Raw genomic sequence first — 25,180 nt, forward strand, 5'->3', positions numbered from 1 at the left:
TATTTTTTTCAGTAATGTTTACAGGATGTCATTTGACTCGGTAGTTTCTTCCGCCTTCCTTCGACTTTTTCCCGAATGGTACGGGCTGCAAATTTGCTCCGACAGTCAGCGGAAAAAGTGCTGGAGGTAGGCGGTACCGCCGATTTGTCGGAGGTCGGAGGAAAAAGTGCCCAGTGTGATAGGCGCTTTATGGTGGCACAGAGAGGTGAAATGCAATGGAAGCACTTATATGTGTTTGTTTGGGCCGCCATATTTGCTGATGACGTCATCACAGCACGGAGGCAGAGGCTCCATCTCTCCAAACCGAGCTGCAGCAGGCAGTACGAGTTAACCTTTCGGGCTGCTGCGTCATGCATTTGAGAGGACCCGGAGCGCTCCAGGCAGGGGTGACCACAAACTGCATCATAAATGGTTTTACCCGCGTGATCTGAACAAACGGTTCTGAAACCATACCACGTCATGGAAAACCGCGCCTTACGAATCCGCGTCATACGCAACTTGACTGTATATAAATATATGACGCGGTATGGTTTCAGAACCGTATGTTTAGATCACGCTGGCAAATCCATCTGTGACGCGGTTCGTGGTCTCCCCTGGCCAAACAAGCGCAGAGTTGCCAGGTTGGATTTTTTTTCCGAGGGAGAAAATCTCATGGTGGCGGTTGGGTTAGTTTTTGGGAGGATTTCTCTCTCTCTCTCTCTCTCTCTCTCTCTCTCTCTCTCTCTCTCTCTCTCTCTCTCTCTCCGCACATTTTTGTATTCAGTAAGTTACAAGTTGTCCCCACTATCAGAATGATCATATGGCCAAACTTTATAGATGTAGACAAGAAGAACGTTCACAGTCGGCTGCCGTGGCCCTCACTCAAATTCCAAGTCACAGTCATGGCGTGTTCCCCGACCATCTCTTCCCGTCAATCTTTTCCCCCTCCTTTGCTCCTTTTTTCAGGTACAGTGGACCTGGACCAACTGTCTATTCTGGCAGGCAAAAAAGAAAGCGATCTGGCTAACTAGCCTACTAAAATCTACAGCAGGCTGCTTCTGCACATCAGCCTGCTGACAAACTGGCTTTTAAAAATTTAAATTGGTGTTCCCAAAGCCTTTCCTTTCTTTTGTCTGTCTCGCTGCCCAGTCCAGAAGGGAAGAAATCAGAGACACAGTGTATAAAGAAACTAACGAGAGAGAGAGAGAGAGAGAGAGAGAGAGAGAGAGAGAGAGAGAGAGAGATCTTTGAAAGTGGTTGGTCACCACTAATTATTGCATTAATATGCGAGCCAAATAATATTTTTGTCGAGTAAATGGTGGGTTCCCATTCCCGACCTAACGAGTACACGTCTAGTTAACCCCCCGGGCCGACAACTTGACGCATCAACAAAGTGATGACGGTGAGTGTGAGGACGTGTTTTTGTTGTGTCAGTGACTTACAAATGTAATGAAGCAATTCTTTCTTTAGAAAACTTTAACTTAAAGGAGTTATCTTTGTCACCAATAGCATGGGTAGTCAAGGGAAGAGGAAGGAGGCAAGTGAGGCGGAGTGGCGAAGGGAGCGGCTGGTGACGGGGGCGCGGGGTGAGGAGGGACGGTGGCCGACGCAGGTGAAGAACAAATTTAAATAATATGAGGACGTGTGTTTTGTTGTTTCCGTGACCTACTAATGTATTAATAATGTTTCTTTTTAAGGCTAGAGTAACAAAATCCCCTAAGAAGGCAGACTTTCCCAGTGTCAAGGAGAGTATCCCCCCTATTACCACAGTTTCCTATGGGGAAATTATGTTTAAATAACGCGACATTCCAGGAACATAACCCTCGCGTTAATCGAGAGGTGACTGTGTGTATATATATATATATATATATATATATATATATATATATATATATATATATATATATATATATATATATATATATATATATATATATATATATATATATATATATATAAAACATCAGAGATATATTCTACTCACCATTGCGGTCTCGCTTCATTCCTCTCTTCTTAGTTGAGGTGACTCCAGATGACGTGGGTTTTGTAGAAACGCTCTGACTGGTGCGTCCGCTCTCCATCGTGCATCCTCCAACACTACTCTCCCCTGTTAGGAATTAAGGGGTGTTTGGGGAGTGAGGGTGATTCAGAGCTAAAACCAAGTATTGCAAACAAAGAAACCGAGTTACAAGTGAGAGATTCAGGGGTCGTTTTGGAAATTAACAATTGGCAACCAGAAGCCGCTCGGCCCCAGTCTCAGAGCAGCAGTCACCCAGTACAGACCTCCCTGTTCAGTCTCCGCAGTTCCTCGGTCTCTACTTCTACAACCTATTACTACAAGGGATTGATCTCATGCAGGGCTGACTGTTTCGGATTACTTATTCTGAAACTCATCATCATATTCAGCTAAGTGGTTCACAGGTTAACTTACTATATGGGGCCCTATTTGTAGTGATTTTAACTGTTATTAAGTCCTTAGCTGAGTGATCTACCTATTGTTAGAGGTAAGTTGACTACGCGTGATTGCGATCTCCTCGCGTTGTTATAAATAGCAACACCCCATGCCAAATGACACCAGCACCTTTAACTATTTCCTTTGGGTGGTTTATGTCAAGTCAAGCATTTGGCCTATTGCTGGTACGCAGGAAAACCAAAAATGTGGCCCGTCTCTGCTACCGGGTTAAAGGTATTCCACAACTCAACAGGGTCATCCAAAGTACCAAGCACTTCAAATCAATTTGAGAGTGCCACTGCAAACTCCCTGCTCCCTCAGTTTTTTTGGACCTGATACGTATCTTCAGTTTTGCAACAAGTCTGTGGTTGGTTGTAAAGAACTCAGCACTCAGGAAAACCCTACAGTTCTGGAGGATCCTCCAGTGAGTAATAACAAGGATGTGATGGATCTCCTTTGCCACACGGCCAGCATTGATATACCAAGTCCAGTGCAGAGGCTTGCATTTCTGGAACCGTGAACCAGCGATCCTCAGCCTTCTGGACTTTGCAAAGTTCAGAAGGAGTTTAAATGTTTACGTTTCTGGTGCTGGAGCCGTAGGGATCAACACATGACTCGCAGCCATCTCTGTGCCAGTAACTGCATTCAAGTCGCCCAAGACACTGAGTGTGTCGCTTGGCACTGGTCAACTACAGAGTCGAGCTTGGCATAGAACATCTCTTTCTTCTCAAGTCCGCACATCTCGGTAGGGGCGCACACTGCAATATGAGATATGAAGCCCAGGGTGTGTTTCAGTCTCACCAGCATCACACGCTCATCAACCGGAGTAACCCCAACGACAGAGGACTGTGTCGGCTGGAAATGGCTGTAGCTACTCCCTTGCAATGAGCACCATCATCCTGGTATGGCCAGTACTAGGTATAACTCCCAATACTGATCTCTCCATTGCCAGGTCTATCTCAGAGAGCCCCACTATGTCCACTCTTAGCCTCCTGAGCTCAGCTGACACATGGGGTAGTTGCTGATCATCCGAAAGGGTCTGGAAATCCCAAGCACCCACATGAAGATTAACCCCAGGCCTGGCTTGTTGGGAGATTTGCTCTCCTGCGCCCTACGAGGGGAGGCTGAGCGTTGGTGGCAGGAGAGTACAGTCAGGGCCGTTGTAACTTTACCACCTGAGCTTGGCTCTCTGTTTTTCTAATCTTTTCAAATTTTTACCAACTCATCGTCCATAGCCACCTCACTGTCCCCTTACATGCCTTCCCCGCCCCCATCTTAACAGCCCCAAAATTTCTTCTGATAACAGAGTGAGGTCAGCCCCTGAGGACAGGTGATTCTCTCTCACACTCTCTCTCTCTCTCTCTCTCTCTCTCTTGCATTTTCCATCTTTGTCACACACATACGGAGGTGAGACATCACCATAGCAAGACGTGCCTGCCGAGCTCTTGGAACAGCTGATTGGCGCCGCCTCAACGGCGCCTAGTGTAGTGTTTACAAGGGGCCTGGGTAATGTACAGTTTTTCTTTATTGTACACAGTGGTCCCGTCTCCTATTGTTGACTAGATGCAAGATGAGTGGGAGGGAGGAGGATTTGGAGTGGACTACACCAAGAAGAAGACGATATGGATTAAGAAGGCGGGAAATAAGGATGGATATGGAGACTGCTGATGATGATAGTGATGAGGGGAGGTATGAGGATGGTGCAACGTTTTCGGGATTCGTGAGTAAAGAATCAGCTATTTATAAGAGAATATTGGTTATGGAAAGGAAACTGGATAAATGGATCGGGGTAGTGAAAAGCAGGGATGAAGAGGAGATACAGACCAGAACACAACAAAGGGACCTCAGGTGTAGAGTTCAAAATTTGGAAGAAACTGAAAAGAGACTGATTCAGGAAAATGAGGAGCTGAAGAAGAAATTAGCAAAATATGAAAAGTCGATGAAGGAAGGACTGGGAGTGGTGAGAAAAGAAAATGGAAATCTGAAGGAAATAATGACCAAGAAGGAACACAGAGTTAAAGAGGAAATGTTGGGGAAATAAAGACTTGGAAGGTGGAAAATGAAAAAGCAAATGTAGACCTTAAAGAAGTGATCAAACAACAATTGAAAGAAGACAAGGATAACGTAGAGAAGGAGGTGGTTAAGGCTTTGAAGAAAAATGAAGAACTAGTAAGAGAGGAGGCAGACAAGAAGAGTGTAGTGATATTTGGCATGAAGGAACAGAATACAACATACAAATCAAGAAGGGAAAAGGAAGAACTGAAATCTGTAAAAGACCTACTTAACCCGAGAATGTTGGCAGACCCTTTTCAGGCCTTTCACGAGTCGTGGCTGTGGTACGGTGGACCCTAAAAAGGGCTCTCCATAAAACACCTAATTCAAGCTAATTGTAGGCGGTGGTGGCATAGCGCAACCCACCATGAATGCCCGAGGTCATTGTGGTGGGTGAATGTTCTTGAGGTGGGTTCTTTGTCATAGGTGGTGCTGTAAGGTCATGGCAGACTCAATTAGCTATCCACACAGTAATCACTTGTCAAATTCTCTAAAGTAGACAACAAGCGACTCTCGGCTAGATATCACGCATCACAAGACTGTTTATTTGGTAACAAACACCACCCAAAAAGAATGGAGTTTGAGTAAAAGCAAATATTTTTAACAGCTTTATGGTTATGAGAGGAGTACTCTGATGTATGCTCCTTGCTTTTTTCTTAGTCTCAAAATGCAGTGTAATTTGGTCGTTTCTCAGCCACTTCTCGGCTTTCCCATAGCCGAAGCCCACGGGTTAAGAACTTACATGATGAAGAACGGCAAAACATTGAGGAGGAGGTGGAGGAAATTTAAAGGATGGGCCCCTATATGGAAGGGAAAACAAGACCAATCAAATTAAAATTAGTTCGCAGAAGGTAGCAGAAAAAATATTGTATAGAACAACAAAGTTGAGGGAAACAGAAGGATGTAAGGAAATATATATAAAGAAAAATTGAAATGAAGAAGAAAGGAAGAAATGGAATGAACTACTAACAGAGGCAAAAGAAAGGAATGATGAAAGATCTGGAGAGGAAAAAAAAAAGAGGTATTTTTTTGGAGAGTTCTGGGAGATCATGTCAGAAAGTGGTACAGAAGGGAGAAGATGAAAGAGAGCAAAAGTTAGACAAGACTGATACAATTAAGGGACTGAATGTGATGTATACAAATGTAGACGGACTAATATCTAGTAAGCTGGAACTGCAAGACTACCTACAAGAGAAGGAGCCAATGATTGTATGTCTAACAGAAACTAAACTTAATGAAGTCATCCAAATAGTGTTTGATAAAAAATACAATGTATGGAGGAAAGATAGAGTGGGCAAAGGTGGTGGAGGAGTGATGACAATGACAAAGAAGGAGTTATTAGTAAAATCATAAGTATATGGAGAAGGAAAAGCAGAAATAGTGAGTGTAAACTTGGAGAACAAAACAGAGAAAGGATGACCATCACAACAGCGTATGTACCACCCAGAACATGGAGTAAAGAAGAACATGAAATCATGATTGAAGATACCATTCAGAGTTTAAGTAGAATACTCAAGGCAAACAAAAGAGTACTATTAGTTGGTGATTTTAACCCTTTCCTTGCGCGTGGTGCGGACGCAACTATCCCCTCAGGAGCAGTCGGGGAGCCCAATGGGGGGTCTCTTTTAACCTCTGTATCTCAAAAACTCTTCATCACAGCTAAAAACCAAAAACACCATTGGAAAGAGGAGGTCCAGATCTATAGGAGTCGGTTATGTATGCCTCTCTTGTGAACGTACATGCACGTACAGGGAGTGTTGAATGTTAACACTTACGTCGGTGCGTGCAGGATGGTCAGCCATATTGAGGGAACTGTGGACATCTTTTCTTCAGATTCTGGCAAGGTTGTATTGCCAACTGCAATATTTATAACTATTTGGTCAAAGAATCAGTCAGGTGATAGGTGAAACTATGCAAAAATGCCGCTATATTGGGCAAGAACATCCACCAGTTACTCGTCCGTAGATTTGCCGCGCTGGGCTGATATGATTTTCCACCAAATTTTGTGAAGAACCCACTCAATTGGCAATCCTGTGTTGTGAGAATTAATGTTGGAACACTTTCATTCGTGGGAGATTTGAGTGCGGGTGGAGGTCGCAGCGAGCGTTTAGCACCACCAGCAAATATGCCTAACGCTCGCTGTGAGCGTTTAGCAATGAAAGGGTTAATTGTAAAAAGGTAGATTGGGAGATGTTTGAAAGCGATGGTGGAGATATGGCATGGAGGGAATGATTGTTAAGATTGATGATGGAAAACTTGATGATGCAAAGGGTGAAGGAAAACACAAGATATAGAAGTGACGACGAACCGGCGAGACTGGACCTGGTGTTAACAAGAGGAATACATTTAATGGATAAATTAAGGTACGGATGCCCTCTGGGAAAGAGTGACCACATGATCATAGAGACAGAACGGAGGAGGAGGGAAGTGAAGAGGATGAATCATATAAAAGATACAGGTTAAACGATAGAAAGGCAGACGTGGAAAATCTTAGGAAATATTATGGAGAGCTGGACTGGGATGAGCTAATGGGAACAAGTGTAGTGCAAGAAAAGTATGATATTTTCATGGAGGCATATAAAACAGGGGTTAAGAAGTTGTACCAGAATACAAACCTAAAGAAAAGGGAAAAAAGGACTGGTTTAATGCAAGGTGTGCTAAGGCAAAAGAAAAAAAAGACAAGGCATGGAAAAGATTAAAGAGAAATGAAAACCAAAGGAATAAAGAAGATTTTAAGGAAGCGAGAAATGAATACGTGAAAATAAGGAAGGAAGAAGAAAAGGGACATGAAAAGGATATTGTGGAAAAGTGCAAGAAACAACCTAAACTATTTTATAGATTCATAAATGGAAAGATTAAACCACGAGAAGCAATTGAAAGACTGTGCGACAGGAATGTGATTATCGATGATCCTAAAGACATGGTGGAGTTGCTAAACAAAAAGTTCCAGCAAGTTTTTACTAAAGAATCAATATTTAATGAGCCACAAGAAAACAAGATAAATGTTCATATGGAAGAAGTTACAGTAAATAAAGAGGACAGATATGACTTGTTGGTGGAGCTGGAAGAGAGGAAAGCTGTAGGACCAGATGGAGTCTCAGGGTATATATTGAAAGAATGCAGAAATGAGCTGGTTAGACCGATCTATGACATCATTAAATGCTCACTAACAACTGGTACAGTGCCTAAGGAGTGGCGGAGGGCCGAAGTGGTCCCCATATACAAAAGTGGGAGGAAGGAAGAACCCCTGAACCACAGACCCGTATCATTGACCAGTGTAGTATGTAAAATATGTGAGAAAGTGATAAAGAAACAATGGACAAGATTTCTAGAGGAGCAAAATTTAATCACAAGTAAACAGTATGGATTTGGAAAAGGGCGCTCATGTGTGACAAACTTACCGAGCTTCTACTCAAGAGTGACAGATAAAATACAGGAAAGGGACGGATGGGTTGATTGCGTCTACCTTGACCTGAAGAAAGCATTTGACAAAGTTCCACATACAAGACTGCTGTGGAAACTGGAAAATAAAGGAGGATTGACAGGGAAAACGAAGAACTGGATGGAAAGCTTCCTAAGGGGAAGAGAGATGAGAACAGTGGTTAAGGACATAAAATTGGAATGGAGAACTGTAGAGAGTGGAGTGCCCCAGGGATTGGTATTGGCACCAATACTTTTCCTAGTATATATTAATGACATGCCAGAGGGAGTAAATAGTTATATGAGCCTGTCTGCAGATGATGCAAAGCTGCTAAGACATATAAGAAACAGTAAAGACTGCAAAATTCTGCAAGAAGACCTAAACAAGATTTGGAAGTGGAGTATGGAATGGGAGATGAAATTCAATGTGAAGAAATGTCATGTTATGGAAATGGGAAAAAGTGAAGGAAGACCAAAATGGACATATACAATGGGAGATGGTGAAACATTAAAGAAAGTACACAAAGAGAGAGATCTGGGAGTAATAATGCAAGATAACAAACAGCCAGAGTCATATAAACTGGATATTTGGTGATACATATAACATGGTGAGAAATATAGGAATAGCATTCCACTACATGGATAAGGATATGATGAAAAAATTGATTACCACTATGATCAGACCAAAATTGGATATGTGGAGGCAGTGTGGTCTCCCCATGAGAAGAAACACATAAAGAAACTAGAAAGAATACAAAGGATGGCAACAAAAATGGTTCCAGAGCTGGAGGGATTAACATATGAGGAGACTATAAAGGAAATTGACTTACCAAAACAAAGAGAAAGGGGAGACCTAATACAAATCAATAAATTATTGAGCAAAATGGAAGTAGCTAATGAGGAGTTACTACAAAAAGAAGAAATTACCACCAGGAACACAAGAGGACATCGTAAAAAATTGAGGAAGGGAAGATGCTTGAGAGACAAAGAAATATAGCTTCCCGCAAAGATATATAGAGGTTTGGAACAGACTAAGTGAGGATGTAGCATTGGCGAGGAGTGTGCAAAGCTTTAAGGAAAAGTTGGATAAACGTAGATACGGAGACGGGACCACACGAGCGTAAAGCCCAGGCCCTGTAAAACCACAACTAGGTAAATACAACTAGGTAAATACAACTAGGTAAATACAACTAGGTAAAGACACACTTTTTACTTCAGTTGTATATCCTTCGTTGTCTTTCTTCTTCCTGTTTGGTTTGATAGTGACATCATCACATAAACTGATGGTGTCCTCTGCTAAGATCTGTGAGATGGCTTTTTGCTCAGTACAGTGTGACACATTGTTTTTTTTCTCACCATTTCCCTCACTATCTAAAACTAAACAAAATATAATATTTACAGATATGTAGATGATAACAACACTTTGATGAAAGATTAATAGCCTACTAAACATATAAACTTGAATTAGTGCCTCTACATCTTGTATTTTCATGTACACGAGCACTAAAATAATAACTTTTTCTGTATGGAGTGTTATGAATAAAATTCACATGGCTGGAATCTGTGGGTCCGAGCAGACCCACACTACCTCCTACCTTGTGTCAGGAGCATGCACAGTGAAGACGGCATATCCCTTCATCAAGCTCTGAGTGTCAAATGGCTTCAACCAGAACCACAACTCGCATACGGCTATCACTTTGGAAAAAGAGCTCGAATGTCAAAGAGTAGAGACAGTGTGGGTCTGCCCGGACCCAGCAAGACAGTTCCAGGGTTAATCAACACTCCTCCTATTGTTCCCTGGGATGTGCAGGTGTGTGTAGGAGGGGAAGGGTGAGAAGGGGGGGAGGTGACAGGCTAGGAGGAAACTTCAAGGGAATGGCTGAGGAAGTGGAAATCTCCCTCCTGCCCAGCCAAAAGTGTAGAGACATCGGCCGTAACTGTACACTCTTTTGCTTGCCGCTAAAATTCGCCAGCATATAGCAACAATCAACATCATTACCTTCCTTCATTTTTTACCATTTTCATTAAATTGAATTGTCATCTAAATAGTCAAATATATCCCTCAATCAACCTCAAAATGACCTTAAAGGTGCTCAATTAAAAAAACTTCCCCCAGCTGCATGCTCGCTGTGTTTGCTGCCCTCCCCCTCCCCACTCATGAACCTATGATGCCCTCTAGCCACCACCCCCAAAAACATCTGCCAGAATTACGAGCCTGTATGAGGTGCGCCATGAGCATTCCACGGCACCCTTCCACATGTTGTTGCATTTATTCTGCATTTTCATCGCTTATTTCTGTTTTGTGTTGTTTGACTGACTGGAGTGCTGGCATGGCTGTGGAATTTGATAGTTCCTTCATTCCTCACCTCCAGCTCGAGTGCTATGGGTATGGGTCTCTCTCTCTCTCTCTCTCTCTCTCTCTCTCTCTCTCTCTCTCTCTCTCTCTCTCTCTCGATTTACTTCTCTTTCTATTTCTTGTCTACTGATTAGTCTTCAATAATACATATTTCTTTTCCTTTTCATCTCCATCTAGCTATGTCTATGGGGAGAGAGAGAGAGAGAGAGAGAGAGAGAGAGAGAGAGAGAGAGAGGGGGGGGGGGGGGTCAAGCGAGCCCCACACACAATCAATTAATCAATGGGGCATCGCTGGGCCGGCACCACGCCCACCCCAGACACACAAGATTGACAAAAATTACTCTCTTGATTGTGAACACACAAACATAATATGCACACAGACGCACTATTATGTGAGGTGGCCAAGGTCGCTGCCGCTGCTACAATGAAGTAAATATCAGACCTATGGAATGGGAATATGCGGCAGGGATTCTAACCCAGGCACACAGATTCCTAGCTGGCCACGCTGACCACTGGGGCACGCTATACTACACTCAACCCTCAATTTGCCGGACCTCCATTTGCCGGATTTCGGATTTGCCGGACAAGAGTCCGTGGGGTAAAAAAAAAAAAAAAAAAAAAAAAAGTCCGGGACAAGTCGATTTCAAACTACCGCGCCAGACAAAGTTCGCAAATCGGGCACTAGATGGCAGCGCGGGCGGACACATGACTCGAGTATGGAAGTCGTGTCTGATTCTGAGTAGACGAAACTACTGAAGCCGCCACTAGACCACACGGGATCAGATATCTACCATCAATATATCTACAGTAAGGTAAATGCTAATAAAAAAAACAGTACAGTACCTGTATATAGTATATGTATGTTGTATATGTGCATGTTGTAGAAGGTAATATATTATATTACAGGACAGTATAGGACAGCTATGCGAGGTGTAGTCCGGGGGTGGGTTGTGTTTCCCGGACATATATAGGGTAAAGTCCGGCAAGGGGGTAGACCCCCGGACATTTTCCATTGCCGGACATTTGCCATTCCCGGACAAGCCTTCCCCCCTTTTAGTCCGGCAAATCAAGGGTTGAGTGTACTACTAGGCAAAGCCAAAGAAATGATCAGGCAGGGTGTCAGCCAGGAAGCACAGTTTGCAGGGACAATAGTAAAAACCTTACCAGGATCATAAGCAATCCGGGTATTTAGAACAGAGGGCACAGGAAGGTATGTTTAAGAAGTTTAATATTAGGCATAACAAAGTCAGAGGGGGACAAATGGGATGCATGTGCCTAAATCATCCAGCAGTGAATTTTCAACAAAAGTCAGAGTGAAGAGTTCAGTCCTCAAAGCAGAGGTGAGGGCTGCAGTGCCACCACAAGTGAAAGAGGTTGGAAATGTATTTAGCTAGGTGCCAGAAGCCTTGGCAAAAATGATCTAGTAAGGTTTTGACATTTTCTACTAAGGAAAGAATTTTGGTGAGTCAAAAGTATAGGTATGACTTAATTCCAAGCAAAAATAGAAATTGCAGGAATTGGAAGGCTCCCTTGTCTTTTGTGAGCTGCCTCTGTCTTTACTTGCACAAGAACTGACTGAACCTGGGCTTTTGGCACTGGGTGTACAGGGAGAATGTGTAGTGTGCCTCCACCCATACTCTTTCCTGTCACTGATGCTTTGCTGGATCCAGAGACTGCAAAGGACCAGTGCAGGAAAAAAATATGGAAACAAGTTTGTGACGAGGGCTTTAGTTAATCACGTCTTAAGCGTACTCACCCTCAAGTTCAGCCGCCTCGTCACTGTCTGAGCCGCTGTCATCCTGGTCTGTGGCTGTCTCCTGCGGCAGCGCTGCGGTGGTCACATGCAGTGGTGCCGTGCTGCCTTCAGCTGTGTGGGGCTTGCTCTTGTGTTGGGCAGAGTCCTTGGCCCTAAAAGATTGTAGCTGTCATGAGTACTGGTATCTCCCTCTGCATTATTATATTAAATTATATTCCTTAACCCTTTTGATGCTAAATCCTCACAGCGAGGACTGGCGTAACTGGCCGGTGGTGCTAAATCCTCGCTGCGAGCGCCAGTCACACTCAAATTTCCCACGTATGAGTGTTCCAACATCATTTCTCACCCCACAGCATTGCCAATTCAGTGGGTTTTCCACTAAATTTGGTGGAAAATCATATCAGCCAAGAGCAGAAAAGTGCGGAAAATCTACGGACGAGTAACTGGTGGACGTTGTTGTCCAATATAGTGGCATTTTTACATAGCTTCACCCACCACCTGGCTGATTTTTTTTACCAAATACACTCGTCCTTCGATTTAACGGACCCCGATTTACGAATTTCGGATTTAACAGACCACAAAATCTCAACGGACAAATACCCGGCAACGGCATTAGAAACGTCAAAACCCTAAAATAATAACTATCACACAAAGTGATATTTTTCATCAAAACTGCTTGCATCGCCTCCCTTAAGGAGGTCGAGGAGGGTTAAGCCCCCCTCCCCCCTCCCGTTAGGTAGGTTAGGTTAAGTTTATTTGGCTCGCGGTTTAGGGCGGCGGAAATACAAAGCGTGGGACGGGACATGGCGGCGGCGTGTGTGTTGCGAGAAATACCTCCTTGTAAAAACAAGTCACGCCGCTGTCCACCACGCATGCGTACGGGGGGGATACACAGCAGGACAAACATTAATTTACCTGGTTTTGTTCAATTAGTGTGTCCACTTCCGAGTGTGAGCGATGAGTGAAATGAATAGACAGTATGCATGTTGAACCTCTCTCTGTGAGTTGTTTTGCGGCTGCGGCGGCGGGTCCAACAGCCGTACCAGGAAGCAGAAGAGGAAATAATTGGAAAATTTATATTCTAAGACGTAAGACTGAAGGAGAAAAAAGAGATACAGGTAACTCTCAATTTACGCGAGTATTGTGTCCTTGAAGAGGTCGTGTAAATCAAAAACAATGTAATTCAAACAAGAGGTAGGTTTCTATCGAAAAATAAATATTCATTCAGTGGAGAGAGAGAGAGAGAGAGAGAGAGAGAGAGAGAGAGAGAGAGAGAGAGAGAGAGAGAGAGAGAGAGAGAGAATATCCATATCACCGAGATATCCACTCAGGCACTCAGTCTCAGCCTCACTCGTGTGAGGAAGAAATGAGGGACACCATGAGACTGGCTAGTATTGGTACCGGTTCCGTACCATATAGCTGGTACCGTTAGTACCAGTACTGGTACCGGTACCTGCCCACCCCTATTGTTGAGTAGCGTGGCAGCGTGGGTACTGTATTGTTTTTCAAGTGGCGCGCGGGAAGAACTGAGCTCAGCTGTGTGGCCACGGGAGCGACTGGCTATAGTCTGGCAAATCTCAAGTGGCGGCTCTGACGCAGACAGCCCGCTAGACACTGGTGCTATGTCTCCAACTGACCTCACGTACCGTGCCTCTCACACCCTTCTCTCTCTCTCTCCCCGTGTCTCTCTTTCTCTCTCACTCTAGTATAAAAACAAATATGGTTTTTATGATTGATTCTCTATCTGTGAGTGAATACAAAGAAATTTGTACAACACTTGGCAGCGTTGCCACCGCGGCGTTGTCAGCTCAAGTCAACCCAACACACTGCAGTTGCCAGTTGCTCTGCCTGCTTTAATTATCGCATTTCTGCCATTTTTTGGTGTGTCTCCCATCTGCCATACAATATCAGCCATATGGCATAATTATGATAAAATATGGAGACTGTACCTGTATATGGAATGCCAGGACCGTCAAGCAAATTCTGATGCGAGTCATCCAAGTAAATGGTGAGGTTCCGCTGGGGATGGCCAGGGAGTGGGGAAGGAGTGGTCGCTAAGAACATTAAAATATTACACTCTGACCTTATTTCCACACCACCCAAGAAGTAAAGAGTCTTGGTGTATTTTTTGAAGAGGTTTATTATTAATATTATTATTATTATGCATTGGCGTGCACCATACTCCCCAAATGAGAGTACACCCCCACTTTTCTTGCACACACACACACACACACACACACACACACACACACACACACAGAGAGAGAGAGAGAGAGAGAGAGAGAGAGAGAGAGAGAGAGAGAGAGAGAGAGAGAGAGAGAGAGAGAGAGAGAGAGAGGCATGGTGTGCGAGGTCAGTTGGAGACGTGGCAACAGGGTCTAGCGGTCTGTCTACGTCAGAGCCGCCACTTAAGATTTGCCAGACTATAGTATTGATACCAGTACTGAGCAGTCTGGTACCAGTACTGTACCGTATAGCTGGTAACGTTAGTACTGGTACCTGCCCACCCCTATAGTGTTGAGTAGCGTGGCAGCGTGGGTACTGTATTGTTGTTCAAGTGGTGCGCGGGAAGAACTGAGCTCAGCTGTGTGGCCGCAGCGCCGTGTGAGTCCAGTTGCGTGAGACATCTGGTGGCCACTCCATAAAATATTGCGTATAAGTGAAAAAACGTGTAAATTAAACATTTATTTGGATTTTGGACCCCGCGCTATTTCAAAAATGCGTAAACCAAACTTGCGTAAATCGAGAGTTACCTGTATGTACTACATCAGATGTGGAAGGCAAGAGAGAAAAGATTAGAAGAATTGCAAGACCAAGACGAATAGACAACAGGAGGTGCCGTTGTAAAGGCAATACCTCTGACACCATCACATCACAAGTCAGCCTTTAATGATTTGAGACATAAACAATTATCACATTATTCATAACACACTGAAGACTGAAAAAAATGTTTCGTCTGTCTATGCAAGACTAGCACACTTGTAGAATTTTACCCATACGCGTATGGGTATATATGATCAAATTACGTAGGAAAATCTCTCGTGAACATGATAGCGTGATCAGAATGCAGATAAAACTCCACATATTGAAAACACAGTTATTTATAGCAACATGTCACTCGCTGCAACCATCATGGTGCGCGCGATACGCTGCTTGATTATGTTAAAAAATGAGTGTCACGCGTGCTGTGATGGTTGCGGCGAGTGACATGTTGCTAGAAATAACCCTGTGTTTTCAATATGTGGAGCTTTATCTGCATTCTGACAACACTATCGTGTTCACGAGATTTTCCTACGTAATGTAATAACATATTTCTGCAGTCAATGAACAACTGTTGAAAACAGCGAGCATAATTAAAACATGTAATAAACATTTTTTAACCCTTTAAGTGCTATGGCCGGGCATGGATTGAACCCCGTACTGCGGGAGCCGGGGAGAAGTGAAGACAAAATTCACAAGTCAGCATCTCAGAAGTAGGGGTGTGATTTAGGAGGGAGGGAGGAAGTAATGAATGAAGAGGGGGAAACGCAGGTGTGTTCCCCTTGGGGGAGGATTAGCAGAGATAATTGTCTGCCTCTTTCTCTATTCCTTCCTTTCTTACTCTCTTCCTCTCTTTCTTTCCTTTCTTACTTGCTTTCTCTTTCTCATTTCATTCTTCCTCTCTCCTTCATTCTTGTTTCTTTCTTTCTCCTTCTCTTTTCTTCCTCTCTTTTTTCTTTCTCTTTACTTTCTTTGTTTCTCCTTTTTCTCTTTCTTTCATTTTTCTTCTTTCTTTCACCCTTCCATTCTTCTTTTATCTTTCAACCTTTTCTCTTTCATTTTTACTTTTTCTTCCTTTCTTTCTTTCCCTTTTTTTCTTCCTTATTTCTCCTTTATTTATTTCATTTTTTTCTTTCTTTATCTTTCTTTTGTCTTTCTCTCTTTATTTTGCTTGCTTTCTTTCTTTCTCCCATTCTTCTTCTCTCTTTCTTTTTCTCTTTCTCCTTCCTTCTCTCTTTGTTTCTTTCTCTCTTTATTTCATTCTTGATTTCTCTTTTTCTCTCTCCCCTTTCTTTCTTTCACTCTTCTCTCTTTCTTTATTTCCTTATTTCTTTCTTGCTTCCTCTCTTTCACTTTTTTTTTTTCTTTCTTCCTTTCGTTCTTCTTCACATACTCAGGATATTTTGAGGAAGGAGGATGGGGAGGAGGAGGAGGAGGAGGAGGAGAGATCATTATGGAAAGGTTCTCTCTCTCTCTCTCTCTCTCTCTCTCTCTCTCTCTCTCTCTCTCTCTCTCTCTCTCTCTCTCTCTCTCTCTCTCTCTCTCTCTCTCTCTCTCTCTCTGTCTCTCTCTGTCTCTGTCTGTCTCTCAGTCTCTGTTTGTTTCTGTCTCTGTCTGTCTCTCTCTCTCTCTCTCTCTCTCTCTCTCTCTCTCTCTCTCTCTCTCTCTCTCTCTCTCTCTCTCTCTCTCTCTCTCTCTCTCTGTCTGTCTGTCTGTCTGTCTGTCTGTCTGTCTGTCTGTCTGTCTGTCTGTCTGTCTGTCTCTGTCTGTCTGTCTGTCTGTCTGTCTGTCTGTCTGTCTCTGTCTCTCTCTCTCTCTCTCTCTCTCTCTCTCTCTCTCTCTCTCTCTCTCTCTCTCTCTCTCTCTCTCTCTCTCTCTCTCTCTCTCTCTGTCTCTGTCTGTCTTTCTCTCAGTCTCTGTCTGTCTCTCTCTGTCTCTGTCTCTCTCAGTCTCTGTCTGTCTGTCTGTCTCTCAGTCTCTGTCTGTCTCTCTCTCAGTCTCTGTCTGTCTCAGTCTCTGTCTGTCACTGTCTCTGTCTCTGTTTGTCTCTGTCTCTCTCTGCCTCTCTGTCTCTGTATGTCTCTCATTCTCTGTCTGTCTCTGTCTTTCTCTCTCTGCCTCTCTGTCTCTGTATGTCTCTCATTCTCTGTCTGTCTCTGTCTTTCTCTCTCTGCCTCTCTGTCTCTGTATGTCTCTCATTCTCTGTCTGTCTCTGTCTCTCATTCTCTGTCTGTCTCTGTATGTCTCTCATTCTCTGTCTGTCTCTGTATGTCTCTCATTCTCTGTCTGTCTCTGTCTCTCTCTGCCTCTCTGTCTCTGTATGTCTCTCATTCTCTGTCTGTCTCTGTATGTCTCTCATTCTCTGTCTGTCTCTGTCTATCTCTGCCTCTCTGTCTCTGTCTCTCTCAGTCTATCTCTGCCTCTCTGTCTCTCTCAGTCTCTGTCTGTCTCTCAGTCTCTGTCTCTGTCTGTCTCTCAGTCTCTGCCTCTCTCTGCCTCTCTCTGTCTGTCTCTGTCTTGCTCTGCCTCTCTCTGTCTCTCAGTCTCTGTCTCTGTTTGTCTCAGTCTCTGTTTGTCTCTGTCTCTGTCTCTCTCTGCCTCTCTGTCTCTGTCTCTCTCTCAGTCTGTCTGTCTCAGTCTCTGTCTCTGTTTGTCTCTGTCTGTCTCTGTCTCTCTCAGTCTCTGTCTCTCTCTCTCAGTCTCTGTCTCTCTCTGTCTCTGTCTCTGTCTCTCTTTCTCAGTCTCTGTCTCTCTCTCAGTCTCTGCCTCTCTCTATCTCTGTCTGTCTCTCAGTCTCTCTCTGTCTCTCTCTCTCTCAGTCTCTGTATGTCTCTCTGCCTCTCTCTGTCTGTCTCTCTCTCTCAGTCTCTGCCTCTCTGTCTGTCTCTGTCTCTCTCTCTCTCAGTCCAGGCCCGGATTTAGGGGGGGGCACAAGGGGCCAGTGCCCAGGGCCCCGCGCTTTTAGGGGCCCCGCGCTGAAGCGGGTTTTTTTTTTTTAAGGTTCTATACCGAGGAGGGGCGCAATCGATGGGGTTGTTACCACAACATGATATCCCCCCAATATTTCTGTACTTTAACCTCTTCAGTACCATGACGCAGTATATGAGTCATTTCATCTCTCGAACCATATCCTAGAGACGCTGTATGTGCGTCATGGTCATTGGACTATTCTACGTAGTCTGTAAAACCAGGATATGGCATGGAGGTTATGTTTTGTCTGCTTGTATTGAAGGGGTTAAGTACCCCTTTCTAATTTTCTATTGATTTAATCTATATGTGGTTTCGCCGTCCGTCATGGACGAGGTAGTTTGCTCGCTAACTATTCTCCTTGGAGCAGGCAACATTTCCACGCCAAACATACGTAGTGGTGCCGCTACTTCGCAGCAAATTAATATACCTGTGTTACGTGTATCTCGTTGTTGTATAGGGTTTTTATTCTTAAGGAATCTAATTAAGTGCCGTCAAACCCGTCATTCGTAACTGTGAAGTTAATCAAGTAAACTAAGCATCTGTATTAGTATTAGCGAAGCGTGGATACATGAGAGTCTCATGTATCCACCTGTAGAATCAAGATCAAGATCAAGCCGTATGTAAACACAAGCACGCAGCCTGCCAGCCTAAGCGGAAGCAAGCTTCCTGGTGCTGCTGCTTGGTGTTGTGGTGGTGGTGAGTGTGTTGTTGTGGTGGTGCTGGTGTGTGGTGTTGTGGTGGTGGTGAGTGTGTTGTTGTGGTGGTGGTGAGTGTGTTGTTGTGGTGGTGGGTGGTGAGTGTGTTGTTGTGGTGGTGGTGAGTGTGTTGTTGTGGTGGTGGTGAGTGTGGTGTTGTGGTGGTGGTGAGTGTGTTGTTGTGGTGGTGGTGAGTGTGTTGTTGTGGTGGTGGGTGGTGAGTGTGTTGTTGTGGTGGTGGGTGGTGAGTGTGTTGTTGTGGTGGTGGTGAGTGTGTTGTTGTGGTGGTGGTGTGGTGTTGTGGTGGTGGTGAGTGTGTTGTTGTGGTGGTGGTGAGTGTGGTGTTGTGGTGGTGGTGAGTGAGTTGTTGTGGTGGTGGTGAGTGTGTTGTTGTGGTGGTGGTGAGTGAGTTGTTGTGGTGGTGGTGAGTGTGTTGTTGTGGTGGTGGTGAGTGTGTTGTTGTTGTGGTGGTGAGTGTGTGGTTGTTGTGGTGGTGGTGAGTGTGTTGTTGTGGTGGTGGTGAGTGTGTTGTTGTGGTGGTGCTGGTGTGTGTTGTTGTGGTGGTGGTGCGGTTGTTGTTGTGGTGGTGGGGATGGTGGTGTTGTGGTGGTGTTGTTGGTGTTGTGGTGGTGGTTGTGGTGAGTGTGGTGTTGTGGTGGTGGTGAGTGTGTTGTTGTGGTGGTGGTGAGTGTGGTGTTGTGGTGGTGGTGAGTGTGTTGTTGTGGTGGTGGTGAGTGTGTTGTTGTGGTGGTGGTGAGTGTGTTGTTGTGGTGGTGGTGAGTGTGGTGTTGTGGTGGTGGTGGTGTGTGTGTTGTTGTGGTGGTGGTGTGTGTGTTGTTGTGGTGGTTGGTTTTGGTGTTGTTGTGGTGGTGGTGAGTGTGTTGTTGTGGTGGTGGTGAGTGTGGTGTTGTGGTGGTGGTGAGTGTGGTGTTGTGGTGGTGGTGAGTGTGTTGTTGTTGTGGTGGTGGTGTGTGGTGTTGTGGTGGTGGTGAGTGAGTTGTTGTGGTGGTGGTGGTGTGTGGTGTTGTGGTGGTGGTGAGTGAGTTGTTGTGGTGGTGGTGAGTGTGGTGTTGTGGTGGTGGTGGTGGTGAGTGTGTTGTTGTGGTGGTGGTGTGTGGTGTTGTGGTGGTGGTGAGTGAGTTGTTGTGGTGGTGGTGAGTGTGGTGTTGTGGTGGTGGTGAGTGAGTTGTTGTGGTGGTGGTGAGTGTGGTGTTGTGGTGGTGGTGAGTTTGTTGTTGTGGTGGTGGTGAGTGTGTTGTTTGGTTGGTGGTGTTGGTGTTTGTTGTTGTGGTGGTGGTGAGTGTGGTGTTGTGGTGGTGGTGAGTGAGTTGTTGTGGTGGTGGTGAGTGTGTTGTTGTGGTGGTGGTGAGTGTGGTGTTGTGGTGGTGGTGGTGAGTGAGTTGTTGTGGTGGTGGTGAGTGTGGTGTTGTGGTGGTGGTGAGTGAGTTGTTGTGGTGGTGGTGAGTGTGGTGTTGTGGTGGTGGTGAGTGAGTTGTTGTGGTGGTGGTGAGTGAGTTGTTGTGGTGGTGGTGAGTGTGGTGTTGTGGTGGTGGTGAGTGAGTTGTTGTGGTGGTGGTGTGTGTGGTGTTGTTGTGGTGGTGAGTGAGTTGTTGTGGTGGTGGTGAGTGTGGTGTTGTGGTGGTGGTGAGTGTGGTGTTGTGGTGGTGGTGGTGTGTGGTGTTGTGGTGGTGGTGGTGTGTGTGGTGTTGTGGTGGTGGTGAGTGAGTTGTTGTGGTGGTGGTGTGTGTGGTGTTGTGGTGGTGGTGGTGTGTGTGGTGTTGTGGTGGTGGTGGGGGGTGTTGTGGTGGTGGTGTGTTATTGTGGTGTGTAGTGGTGGTGGTGTGTTGTGGTGTTGTGGTGGGGGTGGTGTTTGGTTTGGTGGTGGGGGTGAGTGTGGTGTTGTGGTGGTGGTGTTTGTTGTTTTGTGGTGGGTGTGGTGGGGGGTTTTGTGTTGTTGGTGAGTGTGGTGTTGTGGTGGTGGTGAGTGAGTTTTTTTGGTGGTGGTGAGTGTGGTGTTGTGGTGGTGGTGTGTTGGGGTGGTGGTGTGGTGTGGTGGTGGTGGTGTGGTGTGGTGGTGGTGGTGTGTTGTGGTGGTGGTGTGTTGTGGTGGTGGTGTGTTGTTGTGGTGGTGGTGAGTGTGGTGTTGTGGTGGTGGTGGTGAGTGAGTTGTTGTGGTGGTGGTGGTGTGTGGTGTTGTGGTGGTGGTGAGTGAGTTGTTGTGGTGGTGGTGAGTGTGGTGTTGTGGTGGTGGTGAGTGTGGTGTTGTGGTGGTGGTGAGTGTGGTGTTGTGGTGGTGGTGGTGTGTGTGGTGTTGTGGTGGTGGTGAGTGAGTTGTTGTGGTGGTGGTGAGTGTGGTGTTGTGGTGGTGGTGGTGTGTGGTGTTGTGGTGGTGGTGAGTGAGTTGTTGTGGTGGTGGTGTGTGTGGTGTTGTGGTGGTGGTGGTGTGTGTGGTGTTGTGGTGGTGGTGAGTGAGTTGTTGTGGTGGTGGTGTGTGTGGTGTTGTGGTGGTGGTGAGTGTGGTGTTGTGGTGGTGGTGAGTGAGTTGTTGTGGTGTGGTGGGTGGTGTGGTGGTGGTGGTGTGTGTGGTGTTGTGGTGGTGGTGAGTGAGTTGTTGTGGTGGTGGTGTGTGTGGTGTTGTGGTGGTGGTGGTGTGTGTGGTGTTGTGGTGGTGGTGAGTGAGTTGTTGTGGTGGTGGTGAGTGTGGTGTTGTGGTGGTGGTGAGTGTGGTGTTGTGGTGGTGGTGTGTGTGTTGTTGTGGTGGTGGTGAGTGTGGTGTTGTGGTGGTGGTGAGTGAGTTGTTGTGGTGGTGGTGAGTGGTGTTGTGGTGGTGGTGAGTGTGGTGTTGTGGTGGTGGTGAGTGTGTTGTTGTGGTGGTGGTGAGTGTGGTGTTGTGGTGGTGGTGAGTGTGGTGTTGTGGTGGTGGTGAGTGTGGTGTTGTGGTGGTGGTGAGTGTGGTGTTGTGGTGGTGGTGAGTGTGGTGTTGTGGTGGTGGTGAGTGTGGTGTTGTGGTGGTGGTGTGTGTGGTGTTGTGGTGGTGGTGAGTGTGGTGTTGTGGTGGTGGTGGTGAGTTGTTGTGGTGGTGGTGAGGTGTGGTGTTGTGGTGGTGGTTAGTTTGTTGTTGTGGTGGTGGTGAGTGTGGTGTTGTGGTGGTGGTGAGTGTGGTGTTGTGGTGGTGGTGAGTGAGTTGTTGTGGTGGTGGTGAGTGTGGTGTTGTGGTGGTGGTGAGTGAGTTGTTGTGGTGGTGGTGAGTGGTGTTGTGGTGGTGGTGAGTGTGGTGTTGTGGTGGTGGTGAGTGAGTTGTTGTGGTGGTGGTGTGTGGTGTTGTGGTGGTGGTGAGTGAGTTGTTGTGGTGGTGACCGTGCCACAACACCACACTCACCAGTGGTGAGTGTGTTGTTGTGGTGGTGGTGAGTGAGTTGTTGTGGTGGTGGTGAGTGTGGTGTTGTGGTGGTGGTGACGTTAATGAGAATGATATAATGAAAGAATTGTTAGAAGAAAAGGTTGATGCAAGTGAAGCAATCGAAAATCTGATAAAAGAAGATGTGGAAATATGGGTAGTTGCCACAGCTTTGGTCCCAATTACATTTTTCCCTATAATATGTTAACTTAGCATCTTGAACGGTGAATCTGACAGGTGAATAACACATGAATAGCTGATCACAATGGGATAATTTTCGATAATATCCCATGGTTAGATTAGGAGATATACCCGAGCATCATACCAAGCTGGCACATATACAAGTCCCGATTTAAGGAAAAAACGACCCAGCCAGCCATTTTTGCTGAGCCTACATGGCTTCTTGTCCACACATGTATACATACATATACATATTATGTAATACTGCAAACTCATATTTTACACACATATTTTTCACGAGGTTTGTTGCACCAGTTATACACATGAATTTTCCTACTGAACTGAACAAAACATTTTATTTAAAAAGTAATGATTTGCGACAGAAATGGGGCTAACCTACTTTTATTTTGTTTCATTCACAAAACTGGAATAGCCTAATACTATTGGCTCTTAATCTATGGTAGCCTAGCATATACCTTCCAGTTGTGTGCTGAATTGCTCACCTCACCACTTAGTATTTGAACTGTATTTCTTTTGTACAGGCCGACAGCTGACTTATCACTGGACTGGACCATCGGTTACTGAAGGAGAATACTGTCACTCCTATAAATGTGAAAGCTGGCAACCACTTCCAAATGTCATAACAATGTCCGGACGAGAGCGAGATAAGGGAAGGAAGTATCAGTCAGGCTCAGCAAAGCGAAAAAAAGTTGTGCTGCTAGAAAATGAACAAAAAAAGCTACCAAAAATCACAGGATGGGTAAAGAGTACTCCACTAGATGAAGTTAATGAGATACCCTTAGAGCTAGGAGAAAACAAAGATGAAGCCAGCATTGATTCAGAGGCTTCCATTAAAGCATCTAACGAAGCACCTTCAAGTGAGACTGTTACTAGTGTCAGTACGTCTGTGGCTGTCAGTACAAATGAGCCTATTGCTAGTTCCAGTACCTCAGTAACTGTCGGTGGTAATGTAAGTGACTCAACTTTAGAGAAAAATCAAACCGTGAAACTGACTTATGAAAATGACATTGGTCTTTGGCCTGAACACCTAAGTGAAGACTTTAGAAGTTACTGGATTGAAAAGGGAAGTGCTAAATGTCGTAATTATGTTGGCAGTGACTTCAAAAACTCAGCAGTTAAGGATGGAGAAAATAAATACGTAAATAAAATACGCAAGAGAACCCAAAGATTTTAACTATTGTGATTTACTTTTATTAATATTTATAAGATGTTTCATGCTGTCACTTCAATCACACCCTCCTCCTCTGGGGGCCCCGCAAAGCTCTAGTGCCCAGGGCCCCCTAAACCCAAAATCCGGCCCTGTCTCAGTCTCTGCCTCTCTGCCTTTCTCTGTCTGTCTCTCTCTCAGTCTCTGCCTCTCTGTCTCTGTCTGTCTCTGTCTCTCTCTCAGTCTCTGCCTCTCTCTGTCTCTGTCTGTCTCTCAGTCTCTCTCTCTGTCTGTCTCTGTCTCTCTCTGTCTCTGTCTTTGTCTGTCTCTGTCTCTCTCAGTCTCTGTCCCTCTCTCAGTCTCTGCCTCAGCATACACCTGTCCCCCATCGGGGCAGCCAGATTCGGAAGGCTCCTCAACGACGCCGTACGTAACGCCTGAACAACAAAAAACGCCTCTCAGCCACGTCCTTCCATCCCGCCCGTGTAAATAGACACCATACACCGCAACAGACTCGTAACATTGAACCCTCCAGTACCACCACCTCTATTACCAAGCCTCAAGATAACCTAAGAGTCCTTAGTTTCAATGCGCGTAGCCTAAGAAACAAGTTTGATGAACTGCGATGTCTTGCTCTGACAGAAAACTTTGACGTAATCGCTATATGAGAAACATTCATTGACACCTCAAATATTGATTTAATTTCAGAATACAATATAGATGGCTACAGTCTCTTCAACAAAGGTCACATAAGCCGACCGTAGAGGTGGTGGTGTGACCCTATGCCAAAAGTTGTTTGCAACCCACTGATATAACAGCAAGAAACAGCAATGTTGAACATTTGTGTGTGTGAGTAAACATTGCAAAAGTCAATTTAAATATATCTGTCACTTACAGGCCTCCGGGGCAATCACTCGATGCCGATCTTGAAATGTACAGCGTTTTAAGGCAGTCACTTAATAACAGCGACTCACTGATACTAGGAGACTTTAACCTCCCCCATATACTGTCAGGTACAGAAGGTGAGTCACATAGAATGATCGAATTTTTAGAGGAAATTTATCTAAGCCAAATGGTTTCTGAACCAACTCGACAAAATAACATACTCGACCTTGTTATAACGACCCAAGATAACCTAGTCAGTAATGTCACGGTAGGAGAACACCTCGGTTCCTGCGATCATAAACTAGTGCGCGTTGACATTAGAGCTCAAACATCGGTGACTGAAAATAAAGTAAAGGTGCCCAATTTCAAAAGAGTAACTTCGTAGAAATCAGACGAAAACTAATAGATATGCAACTATCAGATGACGGCAATGTAGAGGACGCCTGGCTAAGCTTTAAAAATCACTTACTCACTCAGCAGGACACATTTGTCCCCTTGTGCGAGAAGCGAATTAGCACTAATAAAAGCCCATCTTGGTTTAATAGCGAAATTAAACACTCAGTCAAGGAGAGAAAATTGTTTTACAGATTAAAGAAAGAACAAAGCACCCCCGAAAACATTAGACTCTATAATGATGCCAGGCGACGAGTATACAGATTAGTGCGTCAGGCAAAGCGTAGATATGAAGAAAATATTGCAGCCAACTGTAAAAATAATCCGAAATCCTTCTTCAGTTACATAAACAACAGAAAGGTGATCAGAAGTGGAATTGGACCCTTAACAAACAGCGACGGTGCACTAATGACTGACAGCCAACACGTTGCAAACCTATTAAACAATTACTTTTCCTCGGTGTTTAATACTAACAGTCCACCCACCACTACCACCAACACCAGTACTAATGTAAATCCCGAGCATGCATTGCCTAACTTTGAAATAAAACCCGATGAAGTCCTTAAAGCCCTCCAATCACTTAAAACAAATAAAAGTCCTGGACCTGACAAAGTATATCCAACTCTGCTCAAAAAAACAAAGAGCGAAATACTCTCCTCCCTCACAACCGTATTCAATATGTCCTTGCGACAAGGCATTGTCCCTTCAGATTGGAAA

At 45.0% G+C, this 25,180-nt stretch overlaps 1 protein-coding gene across 1 annotated transcript in view; it reads right to left on the reverse strand.

Annotated features, from left to right (window-relative positions):
• The window catches only part of LOC126986000 (clumping factor A-like), a 200,237-nt gene that overhangs the window by 49,867 nt on the left and 125,190 nt on the right, over positions 1 to 25,180 (reverse strand). The window contains exons 5-6 of the mRNA XM_050841685.1: positions 12,016 to 12,167; positions 1,964 to 2,086 (exon numbers count right to left, since the gene is read on the reverse strand). Coding sequence (XP_050697642.1) covers positions 1,964 to 2,086; positions 12,016 to 12,167 — 275 coding nt within the window. The remainder of the gene's footprint in view (positions 1 to 1,963; positions 2,087 to 12,015; positions 12,168 to 25,180) is intronic.

Source organism: Eriocheir sinensis, chromosome 61 (genome assembly GCF_024679095.1).
Source record: "Eriocheir sinensis breed Jianghai 21 chromosome 61, ASM2467909v1, whole genome shotgun sequence".
In the NCBI taxonomy this organism is placed as follows: Eukaryota; Metazoa; Arthropoda; class Malacostraca; order Decapoda; family Varunidae; genus Eriocheir; species Eriocheir sinensis.